The sequence below is a fragment of the Fulmarus glacialis genome, unplaced genomic scaffold (genome assembly GCF_000690835.1).
Source record: "Fulmarus glacialis isolate BGI_N327 unplaced genomic scaffold, ASM69083v1 Scaffold31049, whole genome shotgun sequence".
Lineage (NCBI taxonomy): Eukaryota > Metazoa > Chordata > Aves > Procellariiformes > Procellariidae > Fulmarus > Fulmarus glacialis.
This window is the reverse complement of record NW_009231874.1, coordinates 1-22,247: the sequence shown is the minus strand read 5'-3', so window position 1 is coordinate 22,247 and position 22,247 is coordinate 1. Positions and strand designations below refer to the sequence as shown.

At 35.8% G+C, this 22,247-nt stretch overlaps 1 protein-coding gene across 1 annotated transcript; it reads right to left on the bottom strand.

The window, feature by feature from the left end:
• Positions 1-1,636: 1,636 nt before the first annotated feature.
• On the bottom strand, positions 1,637-21,002 carry CCDC66 (coiled-coil domain containing 66; the record flags this gene model as incomplete). Its single annotated transcript, XM_009584724.1, has 17 exons — positions 20,943-21,002; positions 18,577-18,599; positions 17,320-17,740; positions 16,305-16,440; positions 16,032-16,135; positions 14,912-15,036; positions 13,947-14,123; positions 13,015-13,146; positions 10,092-10,345; positions 9,219-9,303; positions 8,247-8,408; positions 6,583-6,730; positions 6,008-6,130; positions 4,204-4,682; positions 2,790-2,827; positions 2,245-2,531; positions 1,637-1,791 (listed from the first exon to the last, which is right to left on the bottom strand). Coding segments are annotated over exons 2-17 (2,832 nt in total), but the record flags the coding sequence as incomplete, so codon positions are not given.
• Between the last annotated feature and the right edge of the window lie 1,245 nt (positions 21,003-22,247).

Below are 22,247 nucleotides of genomic sequence, written 5' to 3'. Positions count from 1 at the left end.
TATATATATATATATACACACACCCCCCATATCAAAAATGTCCCTAAGCTCCTGTCTCCTAAGTTTTCTAACATGGGTATTATCACCTTAACCCTCTTCAAATATCCAAGGCTTTTGTTCACCTCAGCTTTGAATCTGGCTTCATTCTTAACCAAAATACCACTGGCAAATGAAGCCTGAATACAAAATACTTAACAGTTGTAGATATTTAACAAAAATGTTAATAAGCATTGGGGAAGACCAGATCCAGTCAAGCCTATCTGGAAGCCATTAGAAACTGGCAACCTTTCAGTGTTCTTGGGTCACAGCTTTTCTTAATAACTCAGGGAGAGCCAAGACCCTTCATTTGCACAAGGAATTTACCTACTGCTGAAGCATGATGTATGCATGGCAGAACTTCTGTCTTTCTAAAGCACAGCAGGTAATTAATAGTATTAACTACTGGTAGTTTTGTTGTATTAAGTCTGTCAGATTTTCTTCCCTTTATTTTGATTATTTATGTAGTTTTTCTCCCTTAAGGCAAAGAAAAATAAATAGTGCTGCTAGCAATAAAGTCCTTTTAGTATGGAGCCATTCAAAAACAAGGGAAGATACTGACACATGTTCATCTTAAGGGTTCTTCAAGAACAAAATGCAAACCTTTTTTTTTTTTTTTTTTTTGTCTTGCAGTCCCTGTCAGGCTATTTAGAAGCATAAAAGGAAACTGTTCGTGTGATTGTCCAGACCTGCTATGGGCTGCACCTTGTTGCCAACAGGTGGAGTATTAAATTCACTCATGTTTTAACAAGTAGATGCCTGACTATTTTTCCTCGTATTCTTACTCCAATCAGGAAAATATGTAACTTCACAGTTACCAGCTATAATCTTTTGTGCTTCTTTAATTTACTGCAGTGTGGAGTCTCACCCTATTCAAAATTCTTCTGGCAATCCTGTAGATATAATCATTACCAGTAACACTACAAATAGAACAATGTATATTAACAGACACAGGCTTTTGCCTCAGGAGCTCTTGTGTGTGTAGTATTAAACTAAATTTCATTTTATATTCACTCATTAAATCTGGCTGATTGACAAATCCTGAATTTTCCTTTTACATGTTAACAAAGGAATAGCTTTCTTGGAAAGATTTTATAAGTGTTTACACTTCAAATTTCCAAATTACAGTATTTTTCCAGGACTGACACACAACTACCACCCCACTAACTCTTCTGCACCAACCACACTGCTCTGTCATGACTGGCTTACCCATGAAATGCAGACATGAAATTTGATTAACAAGGTGTTTTGTCAAAATACTATTCTTTCTCCCCTTGAAATTGAAACACTTACTATAAGCAACCCTAACTATCAAAACCGGGAGACTAAATAAAGCCATTCCTCTTGGTTTCACATTTTCTCAGGTACTCCAGTGTTTCACAGCTAATCTAAGGACTGAGGAGTCCAGTCTCTGTCTAAGGACAGTCCAAAGGTGGAAGTAATGCATGAAAAGCAAAATTAGTAAGAGGGAACAAAAGTAGAGGACAGAGCCCAAAACTTATCATATCATGTATGAATGGAAAAATGAATTAAAGACTAATGCTTATGACTATGTAATAGTTTGCATTGTTCATTTTGACTTTACTACATATATACATACATGTTTATCCAGTAACTTTTTACTTGCCTGGCGTAATTCTGATAATCCTTTGAGAATTGCTTGTTGTCTCTCTCTGATTTTAACTACATCAGGATTTAGAAGAGGATCTCTAACATGATCAGAGCTAAAAATCTGTCGTGGCGTTTGGTAAGAATCTAAAAGTAAATGTATATCAAATCAGTTAACAATACTCTTTATCAATTTTGTTTTAATTTTGAAGCAGTAGATTTTCACAGCTTGTGAAAATCAGGTTTTGATTGCTATTAGATTACAACACTTAGATTCCTAAACCTAAATCTATATACAATAATACCAGAGAACTGCAATCGTACTTCATTAAAGGTAAACAGACAAAAAAGACAGATAAAAGAGTAAGAAATTCTGTTGCTTTTTTGATTTTTTTTAACTTTTTCTGTGTTGTTTTTTTTTTTTTAATACAGAGTATCATTTGGTTGCATAGGCTTTCTGTACAGTGCTGTGACACACATGGGTTACTGCAAAATTCAGTAAAAACAAATACCAAATTGAATAAATTGTAGCACTTCAAACTAAATCACTGTAACATTTCTTCTCTTCTACATCAATCAGTTCACAATACATTTCAGTACCATTAAACTGCCGATACTGTGGGTCATGTGTTGAAGGTCTAGTCACTGGTGCATCTGGATCAAGATAATATACTTCATTTGTTCGAACATACGGAATAAATTGCGAAGAGGGAGGTCTTCCAGCTTCTGTAACAGGAGGAGGGGAGCTCCTCTGCTGTGTATCTGTCTTAGTATTTTTCTCTCTTCTACTATTGTTGTTATGCACCAGGAAATTAGAAGCATGTATCTGGTTTTGTTGTACTTGGTGTAATCTGTTCTTAACTGCTGGAACAGGTGGTGATTCAGATCTGTATGAAACAATTTCAGTTTAAAAAACATCTCAAACAATACTTAAGTAATGTAGAGACAAAGAATCCTCAGAGTACTGGACTTTTGTTCATTTACTCTGCTTTTATACCTGCAGTTTGTCTAGTCTTGTGTATTTTTAATAGTAGACAGAGACATCTAAATTCTTTTAAAAAAATATTAAAAATCAGGAAAGAAAAGCACGTATATTTCACTATTAATGTATTTATACATTTCATTAATGCAGAGTATTGACGTACCTTTCTTCGTTCAAATGGTTCTTATGTAATTGTTCTTCCTAGGAGAAAAGCAAGAAAGTCAAAAGTAAAATTAAAAAGTCCATGTTTTTTATATTAAAAACTTTCATTTTTCAAGACGAGTTTGTTCTGAAATTCCAAAAGGACTGTTTGACCTGGGTTCAGGAGAAAGGTATTTATCAAAGACTTGCATTAGAGAGACTTGTAGTGTCTATGAAGTAAATTAAACAAATTAAGGAGGATTTGCTCCAATTTTCTATGTCTTTGGCAGCTCTAAGCACTATCAAAAATACTGTATATATTTTCCAATGACCTTGGAAAACTGCATTTATAAACCTGAAAGATTCAGCCCAAGACAATGATTATTAAAGGAAAGGTCGTGTTTCTAGATACAGTCAGTATAAATTTTCTATTTAAATGAAAAATATTAACATATCCCATGCTTCTTACGGTATCAGACAATGCTTACTTATCTTAAAAATCTGCTTAGAATTCATTGCCCCACTTCTCAGGTACGAAATTCTTGAACATTTACCTTTCCATAATGTAAGCACAAAACTTAGATTTATCATTAACCTCAACTAAACCAATAAACTCAGTTTAACAAATGAATAAATCTTTAAAGATACCTATGTGAACAGTTACGTGTTTTCATACTTTTTTTTAAACACCCACAGCTTCTAAAATATGTATATGTAGCCACAGTAAACAAATGGCTAAACAGAATTGAAGTGGCCACCTTTTCTACACCAGATTTTTTCTACTGGAAGGTGTGAGAAAGTGAGGTGTTTATGCATACATATGTATATACATACATACAGAGAGCGAGCAAGCAAGAGAGAGAGAGAAGGCATGAATATATTTGATAGTATTTTCTTTAAATGAAAATTGTTTTTTTTCCACAGCCACAAGCTATACCGATACATGCTTACTGCAAATGGAGAAGAAATTACTCCATTAAAAAAGATGCATTTTTATGACAACGGAGTACATCCTCAGTAATCCGTATTCTTTGCAGAAATAAAAAGTTTTCTCGAACAGGTACTCCTATACCTCAACCATCACCACAACAAAATGACTGGACAAAAAAGAGCAAGTCAGTGATGTCATTCTATCCTGCACACTGCTTTCAATCAAGCTCTCTGTTTACATAATGAATCGATGATAATGAATAAATGAAAGAGAATAAACACTTTGGAAAATTGAAATAACAGTAAAAGCTAAGTCACAAAATCTGAATATATTCTTCTGACCATGAAGAACGAAACAATGCTGTAATACCATTCCTTATACAAAAGATAGTAATAGGAAAATTCTAAATGCTTGAGCTGCATAACTGAATTCCCATCCAGACAAAACCATGTGGAACAAGACTCTTAAAAATACACATCATTGTTGTTAAAGACTAAATAGTTACCTTTCTGACTCTATGTCCCTTATTCTTCATATTTATTTCTTCGTGAGGTGAAGGAGACCTGTCTGAATAACCACCCTTTTTTGGGCAGAGATTCCCAGGGGTATTCCTTTCTACCAACTGAAGCAGCTCCATTTGTCGTCTTACTTTGTTTTCTTCCCTTTGTTTTTGTAGCTGTTTAGGGTACCTTTCTGATGCCGGAATGTATCTTTTCCCAGGCTTGTTTATGTTCCAGTCAGGTCTTTTGCTGTATTTTTCTGAAGGCTTAGTTTGTCTTTCTTTTCTTGCATATTGTTCATATAGATCACTGTAAATGCCACCATTCTCTTTTCCTGAAATTTTATTTTTATCTATATACTGCATTTCCTTCTGGTATTTTTTGCTGCTAGAGGCTTCTTTATATTCTATGGAAATATCAGGCGATCCGCACCACACAGTTCTTTCCTCAGTTGACCCAGTGTATGCTGAAGTATTAGAGTCATCTAAAAAAAAAAATTATATTTTAACTCCAAGTCTAAGCTATTCAAACTACTTGTTTGACTTTTGTATGCATATCAATCTACCATTACTGATTTTATTAAAAAATTGGTTGTTACAGTTTTATATTGTTTTTTATTCTTCTTGATGTGGAAGATAGATAGGACCAGTAGAAGCAAACTCAGTAAGGAGCAGGGGAAAAAAAAAAAGATTGGAGAATGAAATCAAGTCACTGTAAAGCAAAATAATTTATGTAAAATGAAACTACATTACTTTAAAATGTAGACTTCTATTTCTGTCATGGTACTCAATGGTAAAGAGCAAAACACAGCTTCTATTTAGTTTTTCAGCATGCCAGTGGGTTGGTCATATTCACAGCACTACTGGGAATAACTTACTTTCCTAATCCTTGTCTGCCAGTGGAAATATTTTGTTTAATTTTTAAATTACTAACAATCCAGCTTCTTTCTTTACTAAGGGGCATACACAAAAACATTATTTAATTTGTAAACTCTCAAAATTCACAGTAAAATTTCTACCAGCACTGTCAAACCCCAAAATATTAATTGTTGCTTAAGCAAACAGAAATAAAATAAAGCTTCCACTTCACAAGTGATAAGAAGCTAATAAATTTCTAAATACAAGACAGAAGGTGACTGTAAGTTTCCACTGAATCTGCTCATTCACACTTCATCCACAACATTAATAAATGCAAACTAAGTTTGATCTGCGTTTTTTAACGGTGTGATACAAAACAAAGATAAAGACTGGAAAGTATTCTATCTAGATGGACCCGCAATTCTGCCTGGGTATTTAGCAAGAATTGTAGAAAGCTTTTCTAAAAATCTGAATGTAAACTCTCATTTTCTAATGACTCTAGTTTTCTAATTCCAGGATTATTGACAATGTTTCTGCCAATATTTTCAAGGATTCATTAGGAGCCCAGCCCTGCTCGATACCAAACCACATTATGTAAACCTGTGAACTCTCACACTGAAGACAACTATAAATACACGTTTAAATGCCTTAATAAATTTAGTCCTACACGGCTTGTGACCATGACTCTAAGTCAACACTGTATTTCAGACTGGGTGATTTACTGGTAAGTTGTTACTGGTAAGTAACAACTATACAGACATATAATTTATTTAGAAGAAAACAGTGATATATCGTAATATCCCAATATGCCTGTGTCTATCCAAGTATTTCTTTCTAGTTTTATTCCATTCTGAATGCCAGTGATTTGGCCCTATAGCTCAGTTTCAAAAATATGCTGTTCTACTGTCTTTCTTAAGGCACATCAGAGTAATTAAGTTTAAGGGCTGCATACCTGTCTGTACAGCAGTGTCTTTCCGAGGAGAAGTCTGCTCATCAATGCGGCTCTTAATGTCATCAGAAAAATTATGACTTTGATGTGAAATGTCAGCATTACAATTTTTGAATGCTGTATCACCTAAAAAGAAATAAGTAAAATTGTTCAATTTAGTAACGTATGTTCCATTTAAACCATGCTATCAAGTTATCAGACTACTGTGGTTTAGAACTCAAAGCAAGACTGAGAACTATGGTTCAGATCCTAATACTCTCCCTTTTTCACTGGAAGTCTAATCGACAGCACATAGGTCTGAATATTCTCTATACATTCCTCATAATATCTTTATATTTCTTCCTTTATGTAATATAGTATTTGAAGCTTACTAAAATACAATATTGTCCATATTAATTAACACTGGTAGTTGTTTGGCAGGCTCTTTAAATAAGCTGAAATGAAATTTGCTTCGTGAAGCAAAGGAGCAATTTCTGACCCAAATGCAGAAGGGAAAAAACAAACCAAAACAAAAACCAAAACTTGCATGCAAACACCAAAGGAATACGCAAACTGAATATGAAAAGATTTGTACTTGCCACTACCAAGGTTCTTCTGAAGTTTTGAAATGTCATGTCCCTTCTGAGCCAAGTCTCGAATGCGCTGTTCTTGTTTTAATCTCTGTGCTAATTCTTGAGCTTTCTGCATTGTCTGATAAAGCTCATTTGTTTTAAGAGTCACAAGATCCTTTTAACAAAAAAAAAGTAAATATACGTGATCATTTATTTTGAGAATAAAATTAATAGGATTATTTAATCTCCACATAAACCTCAAGTTTTACATATATTCTTACTTTGAGTAAAGCCTTTTCTTTTTAAAACAAAAACAAAACTAGTTGAGTAGATGCGATATGTAACATATAACTTTTATGATTATAAAGATAAATTCAGAACCTCTGCTGTGCTAATGAAAGATGTTCAATCCAAGCATTAAAAAGCGACTATCTATATCCTCAAAGTTATTTGGGTATTTATCTTCTTTCTAATAAATTCATCTTTTCCTAAATGCCATCTGATTTCAGCCATCTATAACTTCCTATATCATGTAGTTTAATAAAATAAAAGAAGCCTAAATAAAATCCACCTTCCTCCTACTTCCACAGAAAGGAGACAGTAGAAGCCTCCCTAACAAAGGCAGAACATCCCTAAATATGAGGGTTACAGTTTCCAGACTCAGAAGGTTCAAGGTGCAGGGAAAGGTGCAGGCCAAGGAAAATCTCCTTTCCAAACTGCTATTACCATCTCATCCCCACTTCCTACTGCATTTGCAGGTGGAAAGAAGAACAACTGATAGCATAACATGTTTTGAAGGGGCTGAGCAATTACAGAGAAAGATGACTTTCCCAATTTTTTACCAGTTTGTTCTAGCATCTGCAGACAGATGCTATATGTTTCCATCCAGAAAATGCAGAGAAATCAGGGATCCATATTTCTGCAGGTTTTAGAGGAGGGTGTGTTTTTGGAATCACACTGTCTTATGACATCATGGAATTCTGCTACTGTTCCAGATATGAAGCAAACAGTAATAGCTGCTACTGTGCCAAAAGGAAGAATAAAACATCAGACAAGGCTTTTAACCTTCTACAGACTCTTCTGTAACAGGTAAGAATGTATAAAAATGCAAAATTTGTACTTACCAAAGGTCAAAATGTTACTTTTGATTTAACTTCCATATGAAAGGAGTATGTAAAGCTCAGCAATAGTTATAGAGAAGAAAGCTCTAGAACACGAATGACTTTTAAAATGACTTTTCTAGAATATATTCTGACAAGTCTTTAATCCAGAGTGAAAGCACGTCCAGTCAGATAAAGTTCATTGTACTGAAGTATCTTAAAAGTATCAAGTTACCAACAACAATAATTGGATCACATACTTTGAAGTATTTTTTTGTATTTAAAATTCGCATTTAAAAATGCATGTTTCTGCATTATTTAAAACTACAATTCCATTTTTGCCAGTTCTTACCCATTTCTCTTCCTGATAAGGCCCTTGTCCAAAAAAAGAAACCTGCCTTAAACTCGTATAGTGTTGTAAGTTTATTAATTGAGGAAACAGATTTTGGTTTCAAATGTCTAAATTTCAGATAGTTTTAATTTTCAAAATGATGAGGCAACACCATTTTGAACGTGAAGAACAAGAACCATTTTCCTCAAACCCCAGTATTATTACAGACTATCTGCACTAAAGAAAATGCAAAAACCCACCTCCTTTTGTTTTTGTTTCAGCATATCTTCTTCAAACTGTTTCTGCATTTGTTCGTTTTCTCGTGCTAGGCGCTGTTCTTCCTCTTGTTCTTCCCATTTTCTCTGCTCTTCCTCCAGTTGTTTCTTCTTCCGTTTTTCTTCTACCTGAGCCATTATTGCTTTCTAGTAATATCAGAAAAAAAGGAAAATTAAAAGATATAACGTTAAAGGTATTATAATCTATATATTAATGTACTTCCATATACGTGTATAATAATTGGATTTGGACAAATAACAAAAAAAAAAATCAAGACAGTTTCTTTTAATTTCTCACAAGAGAGGTAGCTGCCTTCCTTTTTCTTGGGGGGTAGGGGGGGGGCAAAATAACCACCAGCCCAATAAAGCAGTTTGAAATACTCAGCAGCTTTTTCTGTTTTCAAAAATGCTTTTATTTTTCTTGTAAAGAAATTTTTACCTTGAGTACTGTGAGCTAGTATTTTGATCTAGCAGAGTAACAGTTTGACCAGAACAGGCTCATTACATTTATGCTAAGACTTCTTTATACTGTGCTAGAGACATCATCATGCAGATATACATTCAGTTAGAGTGCCACAGAAGTAATGTAAATGACAGTAAAGTAGATAAAAATTTAAAGATTCATGGAGTACCTGTAAATATCAGTCCTCTTGATGACAGTGAAGACTGAAGAAAAATGCACACAAACCTACTAGAGCTCTAAAGACTGCACTGTATGTTTTTTAAGGCAAGAATTCAGTTACAGAAATGCAATCATCTCTGTACAAATATTAAAAGAAAATAGTAACTCTAACTGAATGAAATACCATTAAAAAACTGTAAACATGTAATCTGAAGCATAAAAGTCAAGTAATTCACTGGATTCTGGTATTAAATCTCATGCTTTATTCATGTGACAACACTACCTTTCATCCTTTCTTCTCATTAAAATAGTGATAGTAAAACAGAATGTTTTACCTGATGTTCTAACTGTTTCTGCCGCCGCCTCTCTCTCTCTTCAATCTGTGCAGGGTCCAGAAGAGCTGTCATTGAACGGAGGAAACTATGAATAAAGAAACATGTAAATGTTCAGGAGCGGCTGAGGGAACGGGGGTTGTTTAGCCTGGAGAAGAGGAGGCTGAGGGGAGACCTCATCGCGCTCTACAACTACCTGAAAGGAGGTTGTAGCGAGGTGGGGGTTGGTCTCTTCTCCCAAGTAACCAGCGAGAGGACGAGAGGAAATGGCCTCAAGTTGCGCCGAGGGAGGTTTAGACCGGACATTAGGAAAAATTTCTTTACTGAAAGAGTGGTCAGGCCTTGGAACAGGCTGCCCAGGGAAGTGGTAGAGTCACCATCCCTGGAGGTATTTAAAAGACGTGTAGATGAGGCGCTTAGGGACATGGTTTAGTGGGCATGGTGGTGTTGGGTTAACAGTTAGACTCGATGATCTTAGAGGTCTTTTCCAACCTTAATGATTCTATGATTCTATGATTCTAAATGTTTTTAATCCTAAAAAAATAATCCTAAAGCCTTTCTTATTTAGAATCAGTTAGATTTCAAATAATATTTTCATATTGAAGTTATCCCATTGTATTAATTTACAATTATGAAATTCATTTTCCTAAGGGACAAAGTAAGGTTATTTGCAGTAAATTTTATTAATGAACAATGGAAGCACTTGTGTCTTTCAACAGTGAAACAACAGGTATTTCTGAAAAAAGCAAAAGCCAAATGAGTAAGATCCAAAGACCAGATTTAAAGAATCTTATTCAAATTTTTTTTTTTTATTTCTGAGGAGGTATCAGAAATGTACTGGCTGGGAAGATGATTATCCTGACAAAGCTCACTCACCTGACTTTCTGACTGTGTTCCAAAGCACTGTTTTTAGCAGCTTTTTCTGCATTTCCCACCTTTGAGGGCATGAAGTTGCCTAAAGCTGCAGGTGAAAAAGGGTGAATAAAAGCAGTCAGCTCCTTAGGGTCAGGTGACAGGCAAAGACTTTCAGGCTGCTTTTTGTACATTCCATTTAAGGGGTGTTGTGCATTAGCATTAAGGTGGTTCTTTAAAGAATCAAAATGCATTGCCCATCTGTCATGCTCTTCAGCCTAAGTAAATATGAACAAAAAAATGGAAATGCGCTCAATTACACTGTTTCTGTAAAGTATGGTTAACAAAACAGACAATACACATTTTGTAAAACAGGAACATTTGAAAAGCTCTGTTATGGGGCTACAATACAGATAGTAGTTAATTCCCTAAATGGGAAAACAGAAGTCTCTGTTGCTTAAAATGCAAGTCAGATCAGAAATTATTACTACTGATCCATATACTTGGTCAGCAAAAACATATTGCTACTATATTTTCAGGAAAAAAACCCCACAAAATTAGAAAGCGAAAAAAGAAATTGGAAAATAAAAAAGTAAGTTAACATGGATTCAGACCTTTTGGTATTGCTTTTTCAATTTATATTACTATTTCATTCCATAATTTTTCTAATAGTTCTGGGAACTGCTTGACTGAGAGGTCAGTACCCTGTCCATTCTGCCATACTTCCTCCTGTTGTATATCTATTCTCTCTCTAGTAACATGAACAAGTGGCATCTTTTACACTGTCCTACATTTACCCCCCCATTTTAATTCTGGATAGTAGCAGAATTAATGTGCTTTGGGCAGAGATATTAATCTCTAACTTACTATTTTCAGCTAGACAGGCGCAATATAAAATAAGCCTTCTTTCAAAATCTCTTCCACCCGCAGCAGCCACCACTGCTATCCTAGCAAAGTACCTAAAACTTTTGTAGAGGTGACATACTGTGTTTAAGTCTCTCTTCTGTACCACCCAGGCTTACCTTTTTGGTTCAGTGTTGGCAATTGGGACACTCCAATCTAAGATTTTTTTCCATTAACAAAAGATTTTTACCTAAGGGGCCTTTGGTTTTGCTATAGGTACTGAGAAGGTTTTCTCTTCTGACTAAAAGAACAACTGTTTCTCTGCAGGGACTGGAGAACAGCTGCCTCAAAACTTGCATTCTGCAGGAAAGAACCCAACATAATCTAATCTAATAAGATCTCTGGGAGTCCCTTCCTTAAACAAAAATTCCCTTGTGTCAGAAAAGTTTCACACCTATTTTAAAAGAAGCAAGAAAATCATAGTTCAAATACTAAGTATCCAAATTATTTTCCTCCTGTTCCCCAAGTTTTGTTCCCTTTGAATACTCTGTGATGTAGAAGCAGGTCAGAGTAGTTAGAAAATCTACTTTATTCTTATGCAAGTCTGTAGTGCAATATGCCAAAGGGTTAAGAGTATACCACAAGACCTGAAAAAAAAGATGTTGAAGAAAACGAGATTAAGTGCACTTTAACTTCCTTTCAGAAAGAGGCTGGAAGTGAGATTACTGTTAAGTTACTCACTGGTGACTGCAACCATCTTCCCACAGCACAGCTATCAAATTAAAAACCAAGGCAGCTAATGAAGGAGCCTTTCACAGCTGCGTTCCCTTCACAGTTAAAAAGCTCAATTTACAAAGGAAATTTGATTCCTTCAACAATGAAAATACTTGTGTTGTGTGTAAGTATGTAACCAACCTTGGCAACAAGGGTTTTTTTTGGAGCATGGGTAGGAAAGCTCTCTTCTAGTACTAGAAACTGCAGAATGAAAATGAAGAATTTCTATCTAGGAATTGTGTAATTACTGTAAATGCTTCAGTTGAGAGTAAAATTTTTTAATCCAGAAGGCCACAGACTATGAACATTCATCTCAATCAAGTTTTGGTAACTAAGGTTCTTGTTCACTAATAATACAGAACATCTCATGGTGTGAATACATCTCGTGCATGGTGAAAGATATAATCCTGGGGTTAAAACTGAGTACAGTAATTTGGAAATCTGGATTCTAGCAATAGTACAATCTCACTGCATGTTTCTTCACTTCAAAAGAATGTCAGCATCAGGCTGTATAAGAATGCAGAGTATTCCACTGACCTTAAAGCTACTAATAGAGTAGAAATAGCAACATGTAAAGGAAAGAAGTCAGCTTCTGTATGAAGAACCTCCAGGGGTAAAAGATACATTGACCAAATTGGCCAATAGTGACAGTATTAAAAGTCTCTTCAGGTATTCCACCTGCAAAGCAATTACACTGGCCACAGTCTCCTTCTAGATCCAGCATAAGAGATCTACATTCAACAGCCTGGAAAAACCGAAGTGTGAAAAAGGTAAGGCTATTTTCTTCAATACTTTTTGGAGTACAAGTATTTTAAAAAGTTTCATAAGAGTGTATGTGCGTGCATATATATGCATACCAAAATAGTATTTCTAGAAACAGGATTAGAACACCACTGTGACACATTGTAGTTGTCTATAACTTGCCTTCTCTTTTCTCATCTCCTTTCGTAGTCTACAGAAAATGCTTCTTTACAAAGTGTCTGGCCAGTGTCTCTGCAACACCTTCCAAACCATAGTGCTTTCACACAATGGTGGGAAAGAAAAAAAAGTATAGTAATATCACTGTTTCCATCTCTGCAGCAAACACTCTAACACATCACACCAGACACATAGTAGTCTGTTCTCTGCCACTGAAATATTGGAACAGCTACTGGCTGAATGTTCAATGAGACTGTCCTATGGACTTATGGTGAAAACCTGGATGTGCTGCAGGTAATTACATCTTTGTCGCTACTTCATTAGGTCTACGATTTCATCTTCTATTTCTTAGGACAAAAATGAAGAGGAAAAACTTCTCTTATTCCAGAAAGTCCCTCTAAACCACAGATACCTTTGATAAATGAAGGTTTTCTTCTATTTTTCGTAGCTTAGCTTCTTCTTTCTGTTTGTCTAGCTCTTCAAGCCACTTCTTCTGTTGCTCATGCTTCAAAGCACTAAAAGGTCGTTCCTGTGGCACAGCTTCCTGAAATAAGATAAGTGCTAGTCTCTTCCTTGTACAAAAAATTCAGTACCTTGTCTAGCCACACAATAAAGACTTGGCAGAAGACTTTGCCTTCAGTTGCTAGGCATAACTGGGCTGTTCTCTTGCACGAAAAAATGAATGTAAATTTGTAACTGTAGCAAGTGTCTGATTGCTCCATAAAAATGATTCAGTTGTTAGAAAGATAAGTCCGTCTTTGAATACTATTCTAACTTGAACAATTAGCCTCTCACTCCAAAAAACCTTACTTATACGTATCATGAATAAAAATCCCTTCCTTCTTTCTATGGTTCACTGCTTAGTCTGTGTTCCAGGTAGATTCAGTACCGTGATCTAATTAGTAGTGATCTCAAGTAAATTCTAGATACCATCTTCTGTTCCTGCTTCTTCCAACTCCAGTGGCACTGAGAACTTCCAATGCTATCTGACTCTTCAATCAGTGCCTACTAGCAATAACTCAAAAACTACTTCTTGAACCTTCTGCCATCAATGTATTTTAAAGTCTTCTATTTCTGATAGGTTCCCACTTCTCTATTTCTTTAACACCTACTTAAAAGCTAAGTAACACTTCAGCTCACACCTCTAGTACTGTTCCTCATATCAGCCTTGAAAATGCTCAGTCTTCAAAGCATCAATATTTTGATAAACATTCATTCAGACACAATTCTCCAGATAAAGCAAAAAGGTCTACTGAATTCTTCTGGTTTAAAAGAACTACTGAAGATATACATCTGTTGTCAATAAGTAAGTAAAAAAAAAAAAAAAAAAAATTAAAATCTTACCCCTAAAACAAATGCTGTGCAGTTGACAGCTGGTAAGTCAGAAGAACTGAAATCACAGGACTGCCCAACTGGAGCACTTGAAACATTCAGTGGAACTTTATTAGCCTCTGTGGTTAAGGCAGTTGTACAGACACAGTTTTCCTCAGTAGCAATAATTGAGTCAGCTGGAAACACTGTCTGCAAATAAAGTGACCACTGTTGTTTAAGACTTGATTTATTTAGCTCACCTGTTTTGTTTGTATTAAATAGCCTTAATCATATAATAAACAAGTAAATTATACTTCTAGAAGCTGCTATTGGTTAAAACTTCAGCCAAAACTTGTAACTAAGCACCTCATATCCAGTATTTCTTAATTATGTAGACTGAAACAAATTCTTCTGGGGCAGAGTGGTAACTTTTCTAGGAATGCTGAATATGCCACAAAAAAAGCAATTTACGACCCTAACTTCTGTTTAATAGCAAATCAATTTCACTGGCAAAGCAGTCTCATCCAAGTATAATATATTTATCTGACATAGCGTTTTCAGAGTGACAGCTGACTTTTTAAAAGGCAGGTTAGAGTAAAAGTCAAATTGCTATGCTTATTATCTAAGCAATCAAATATATGTGAGAGCTCATGAACAATGTAAATAATTATATACCCAGGAATTACATTTAAGACTACTTTTCACAACAGAACTGGAAAAGATTTATAACTTTTAGCTAGGAATCAACATGGAAGGACAGGAATTGGTTGTTCATGCTACCAAGATCTTAACTTGTGAAGCTACAAATTGGAGCAATAGGTAAGTGTGAAACAGGGAGCTGCAGAATTTCATGCCGTGGAAGACCTTAAAGTGACCACTGAGATTGGATTCTACTGGATTTGTACAGAAAAGAAAATCTTGTATGAATTAAAAGTTGAACAGTTCTGGAACAGTGCTGTGAAAACTGTGTGCTCTTTTGTGTTTATTGATAGCCTTACCTTATCTGGGTCAGCTGTTTCCACTTTCTCTTTATGGGCTTTATTATTGCCAGGTTTTGCCCAGAAATAACCCACCTCTCCCTCCAAAGTTTCTTTCAGTTTCTTCTTCAGTGCTACCTGTTCATCTTCAAAAAAACAAGCTCTAGTAAGAGTTCCTAATACAGACGTATAGCAGGTTTTTTTAAAAAAAAAAAAAAAAAAAAAAAAGCGGCAGCAGTGCATGTCTACCCTGCAATTTTGATTGTAAAATGGACTACAAGAGTAAGTCACCATTGTTTGATTAATCAGTCTAAACATGACTTTGCTCTTAAGACGATGGCAGCAGAGTCTCTGCCCAGAGATGTAGAGGTAATTAGGAATCTCTCTGAGAAGACTACAAAACACTGAAGGCTTAACAATGTCCCAGGGGAAGAGGGAAAACTAACAGAAATAACCAACTATATAATTTTTCTCCATTTTATTATACCAGTCTTGGACGACTGTAATATTATTAAAACCAACGGAGCTATACATGGAAGCTACTGACAATGCAGAATCAAACCCTGAAACCAGATGGTATACACCCAAGTTGAAAACAAAACACAACACTCCTGCATGTGAATCATAAAAGGCTTAATTTGTCAGAGAGAATTTACTACTGCGTTAAACATTTTTATTCTTCTACAGAGATTCCCCTTGGTTGGTGATGGGGCAGGACTGCAAACTTTCAATTTCAAACTGCAATTTGATATATTCAGTCATGCTTGTAGATTAGGCTGATGCTTTTCCCATTAAAAACAAATGAATTTGTTAATGATAATGGCTATCAACTACTGGCAGACTGTGACAAAACTGGTGGCAAGTAACTCCTAAAATATGAAGCATAACTGAATATATTTATTTGTGATAATATTTATTTGGTTAAGAAGCATTTTTGCAAGAAATTATAGATAATCTTTGCATAAAATTTTGAAATTCAAGAATCTTAACCTGTCTTGGAGACTAATGAAACTACATACTTTGCAATTTGTAGCAACTGCACTGATATAAGTAAATTTAAAAAAGCATAAGGAACACAAAGTTTATTGGTATCCTGAGTGTAATACATTGATCAAAAATATATTCTGTATATCGTAAGTACCTAATTCCTTCTTCCATTGGGTCTTTCTACATTCTAATAAGGCTTTCTCCCCTTCTCTTTCACCCAAGGTACTAAGCATGTCAGCAGGTTTCCACGAATCCTTTCTAGAGAAAAGGAGGGGAAAAAAAAAATTACCTAAAAAGCTAATCTGTTAATTTTAAAGGTAACTTTTCAATTAGCATTTATAAAGATTCTTACTGTGACTAAGAATTAAAATACAAATCTTTATTGGAGATACAATTTTTGTAGAGACAATAACACAGATCTACGTACATAACTTTCTGTCCTGGCTGCAGATATGCTTCTTGTTTCCTGCTTGAATCAGAGTTAGCTTCATCTGGAACAGATGAAACTTCACAAGCTTTTTGGAGCAACACTATAATGTTTTCCTCTGATGCCTCATTAGTAGCTGTGGTAGAATATAAATATATACAAATATATATATGACCACTAAACTTTCTTCAGCATTGAGTAAATTCTTTAAGAACAGCAGAAATTTGCAAATTCCCCTATTTAACGAAACTGTTTTCAGCCCTGCTTGTATGTTTAAGGCACGTAAGTTACAATGTCACAGGGTATTTTTAGAATGCTAGACTTACAGTAAACACTAGTCTTGGCTAAGAGCTCAGACTTTGGGACTCTTAATTACTTAATTGCACTGTGTCTTGTTCTTGGTGGCAAAGAGCGGACCACCTCCATAGGTCCAGACACAGGATTAAGGACGTAATACAAGAAGATATGCAATAGTTCTTATGCTTCTGAGTAGAAGAATTGGAAAAAAAACCCAAAACTATTCAACAGTAATATTATAGTAGGCCAGAGGAAAATGGCACTACTGCTCTTGAGACACATAGCAAGACCTGAACTCTTCACAAAACCAGGAAGGCCTATCTCTTTGAGATATTGCTTTTTTTCAAACTCCTAATGGTAATGGTACAGTGCAGTTCTGCTATGCTTTTTCCCCCAATGTAAAATGGTTCCTTTTTTGCATGAAATATTGACAGAATTGCTTGCTGTTTTGCTCTTCAAAGTACTGGAATACTATCCGCTATGGAATACTATGAAGCAATCCTTAATTTTTACTGTTAAAATTATCAAATGGTTGGTTCCTAACAGTAACAGGCAATTTCACATCCATAACAGCAAACAGTATTTTGTCTGAGACCATTAAACGTAAGAGTAATATCTCTGCAACCTGCAAATAAACTTAAGTTATGAACTTGAAGTTAAGCTTTCACATTTTGCTCTGTTTCCATGAAACTAACTTATTCAACTGTCGGTATCTTACCCATTTCCTCTAGCTTTTCATTATGAGTCTCAGAGATGCTTCTAGTTCCTTCTTTTACAGTCATCAAAATCTGTTGAAGCTGTTCTTGTGTTAAACACACCAAACTTCTTAGGTCTTCAGCTGATACACATGGGTTTTGAGGTTTCTGTTTACTGTTTTTAACAATATTAGGATTCTCTGCATAAGGATATCCATTTGTGCTATCTCTTTGGAAAATCAAAGAGCGATCTTTAGTTGCAGCTTCATTTGAGGAGTGTTTAGTAACTTGCAGTTTTTCACCTTTTGTCATTGATAAGCTTGATTCACTCCTTGGTTTTGATAAGTTTTCCTGCTTGATACAAGCATTTTGTGTTGACCTCAGAACATGCCCAGTATGCCTTATTCTCAATGCCTGTTTAGATGCTCTGGCTTTATTACCCATCTGTTAAAGCAGTAAGATTTCACCATATGTTAAATAAGGAAATAAATTTGCATGGGTAACAAACAAAAACAAGATTGAAGCAACAAGTAAAATAAGTGTCATTCTTCATCTCTGTTATATCAATAGAAACTAACTCAGTATAAATGAATAATGAAATATCTTCATAGGTACTAGGAATACCTTGGAAGAGAATTCAGCACCTAAATTTGAATATTTAAAAATGGCAGTATGAAAAATAACTTCATGTAGCATAACATTTAAAAAATTAATAAACATTAATTCTGCTTTTCCTTGGTGTTTCTGAAGCCTGGCTTCAGAATACTGTTTTCACCATACAGCCAGTATTATTTCAATCTTGATTTTTCCATTCTGTACTACAGTTTCATCCTTTTTAAGGTCCTTGATGTACACTTGTAATTATCTCATATGTATTGAGACCTTTTTCTGCTTTCTTTCCGTCCCCAACCCACTGCATTCCAGTTTACTCAGAGAAAGACAACCTATACGACTAATTTGGAACTTAAACACACTTCAGATCCCTGTTTTACCAGAATCCCTTTAAGGTCTCTGAAAGTTCTGATTTAGATGATTCCCTGTGCTGCTGTAACTTCTTGGCAAAGTAAGGTAAAGCATTTTGCAACAGTAAAAGTAGTCATAGAACTTTTAATTAATCCTTTTTAACAGCTATTATGAACCTGAGAAATACATATTTATCTTTCATAAACATCATTGATTAGAAGTATTTAGACAGTTCAAATGTGTTCTCAAATTTCTGTGTTAACAAATTAACTAGTTAATTTGTGTGCTTTAGCCAAAAAAGTCATTTTTCCACTTACCTTCATTGCAGGCTTTGATTTATCTTTTGGGAAACAAATGCAAACATATGAGAGAAGTATTTAATAACAACTTCATCCTGAAAAACAATCTTGAGAAATTAATAAACTGTTACATTTATCTGATTTTTGTAAGGCAGGGGGAAAGTACTTTCCCCATAACATTTGCCCCAATAATATTCTTCTACTTTTTTTTTTTTTTTTGGATTTCAGTATACACACTTCAAATGTTGGAAAAAAAATTAGATAGATATATTTCAGTAACTATTTCCAGTTTTACGCAGATCTACTAAAATTATTGTGAGACTCTGATCCTTCCCTCCTATTCTTTCTGTTTCTCGGAGAGCCCTGTGGTAATGGCTTATTTTTAATTCTTTGGTTTTTGTGATTTTTCAGTTTGCTTTGTGTGTCACATCCTTCCAGGATAGTCCCTCCATCCAACCCCATCTTACTACATGATGTTATCTGTCTCCATCACTGACAGCCTAAAGAAACAATACTTGCATCATCACACCATCCATTACTGTGCCCCTTACCTATGCCCTGAAATACTCTTCAGTCTTTTCTCGCAAATCCTAGAGGACGCACAGAGGTGTAGTGGTCTCAAAAATAATATTAAGTACTATGTTTAATATAATACTTATTAATAAAGAATATAATAATATTGATTAATAGAGGGAATGTGGTACTCACAAGAAATCCTGCATATATGGCTAATGGAAAAGGGGGAGAAAATAATAGGGGTGATATTTTAGTGGAATACATCTGTTGGAAATAAGGCTTCTTCAGCTGCACCGTGCAATTATTGCTCCGGCACATTTGTTGTTGCACATTTTGCACTGGTAGCACGTATACTTTTTTTTTTTGCATTACCAATTAAAGACATTGGGGAACACTGTTCTTGAAGTCTGCAAAACTACACTATTAATAGTTTCCAAGGTAGATGAACATTTTAAAACTCAGGAGTATGCTAAATTGTTGTCTTATAGAGACAGGCATTAAATCCTGAACCATCTCGATAATGTGTCAGTAGTAAGGGTGTTCTGCGGCCGTCTTTATCACTGGGTTCTCAAGCATTCAACACTTATCTGAGTAGGTAAAAGTCCTTTTTGACTTCTTTCTGGCTATTCAGAAATTAAATAAGGTGGGATTCTACGTGCTATGCAAACCCAACTTCTCTGTTGAAAGGAGAAAGAAACATAAATAGGATCTTTGCCATCACAGTAGGGAGATACATAATGGGGAACTCCAAAGTGCTGCTTATGGGTTATTTTCTTTGGTTTTTTTCTGTGTAAAAGAGAAACAACTATCTCAAGTAGCAGCTTAAGCTACTACAGAATAATCCTACTTTAGCCCCTAAAAGCAGTATTTGACAGTGCAGAAAACTGAAATTCAGAAGTAATATGATTTGATGCAATTTTTGACACAACTCAATTCAGTGAAGTGCTGTTTGTATCAGTTGTAAAAAGATGTTAATTCCTGAAGACGACTGCTTGTTCAAGGCTAGTTCAAAGTCAAAGGTAATGCTTTATCTTAGAGCACTCTGGAATGTACACTGCTCCTATCCAGCTGATGTTACTGATAGTTGGAAAAAGTGAAAGCTGTAGCACTGCTGTTTTAGAGGTGTTGCAAGGTTTTGTTTCCTGTAGACAGGTATTCTTTACTGACTCAAAATATCCCATAATGCCTCATTAGACAGCTGTCTTGTAAATGCAGAAAATGAAATATAATTTAAAGGGCATTAAATGGAGAATTTTTGTATCCTGACTGCTATGTAGAACAGCTAGGGAAAGTGGACTTGTGCTTGTATAGAAACATATGTCTGACAAATCACAAAAACAGAATTTATTAAAGCTTAATTATGAACATACACTGGAAAAGTCGACCTCAGATGGTAGTAATGAGATCTGGCGTAAATAAACTTCTTACTGAAAATTATAAACGTCAACAGCCAAAGCTGCTTTAAAGTCAGAAATGTGACTGTAATGAGTTAATTCTGTGTAAATTAAGCAGAGAGTTATTAGGTCTCTCTCCTCGGTAAGTAAGGTCCTATAAAGTTACAGAAATTCTCAAGTTATGTCAGTCAATACATAATAGTACTTCACTTTTTTTTATGAATGGAGAGACAAGCTGTAAAGAGTCAAGACTATTTGCCAGCTGTTCACCAGTGGACAGACTACTCAGAAGTTCAGTATCAACCTGGACCAGTGACAAGGTGGTGGGTAAGAGGATGTGTAAATAACAATGCACAACTATTCTTCCTAATTTGAAAAATATTTCAATAGAGCTGTGCTTCATATTGCTTGGATCTTAAGTTTAACTTCAAAAAGCTTTAAAGATTACTTGAGACAAATGATTAAAAGAAATACCAGAAGAAGCTAAAATTAGCCTAGGCTTTCCATCCAACACTTCAGTTTCAAGCTTGAGTCCATCTCTGCAAAATGAGAGAGAGAGAAGGGGGAATCTGAAATATTAAGTAATCTGATAATGGTAAGATTTTTACATTAATAACAAGGACAATTGTACTTAATTATAACACTGTATTTACTGTTGGTCCAGATGGTCTTTCACACCCCAAGCTTTCTACCTTTGTGAGAAGTTACTTAATATGAAGAAATCAACAGGTCTTGAAAAGGGTATATTTTTATTATTGATATTGGAAAATTTGGATTTGCACGTTACAAAGTAAATCTTCATGCTGAAGATGCTACTCTATATTGTTACACATAGCAGTACTCCTCCCTCAAGAACTTAATAATCCAACAATATAAACTGTGTGCTACAAAAAATGCTAAACAAGTCTCCCTGAAGGCCAGCACTGATCACAAAGAGGGGCTGTATTCTGAAAACAGTCTTTAATTGTGCTTCCATGCAAAACAGTCCACATTTTAAAGTGGAACAAATGTTATTATAAGGGTTTAAAAAAAAGAAAAAAAGTTGGCAGTGTTTAGGTGTAAGAGGGTAAAGTACCCAAACAGTTTTCTTTCTTCCATGCATTAATTTGAGAAATCTAACATGAAAAATCGATGTTCAAAATAACGGTTATCTTAAAAAAAAAAGACAACAACCAAACAAAAAAACCCCTAACACATCTAAAGCTCGCAAGCAAGTTTCTAATTAACACAGCGGCACAGAAGCGCCCGAAACTGTAATTCCAGACGTTCAAGCGGCATACGGCAGCTAAGCCGGGCCTAGCACCTATTCTTTGCAGACACTTTGTGTCGGCGGGAGGCGACGGGGCCGCGGGAGGGGCTCGGGTTCTGGCGCGGTCCCCCAGGAGCGGGCACAAAGGCGCCGTTCCCTCCCGCTCCTTGCCGGCGCGATGGGGAGCTTCCCCGACTTGAGGGAACGGACCGGCTGGGTCCGAAAGCCGTACGCCTCGGCCACCCTAACGGATGGTAGAGGCGGTCCTCCCACACCGCTGAAACAGGGTGTTTTGAATACCTCATCCCCCTACGCCGCTTTCCAGCCCCCTTCCCGAGGCCCTCCCAAGAGAGAGGTCTGTTAACCCCTGGCTTCGTCACGCAGATCGCTCCCGTTACCAGCGCCTCGGCCGCGAGGCACTAAGCGCCTTAACGCTTCCCCTCAGAGCCGCGGCACCGGCCCGCTGCGCAGGGGACGGCCGGACAGGTTCCCGGGCCGTGAGGGGCTGGGGCCGTCCCTCCCCGGACAGG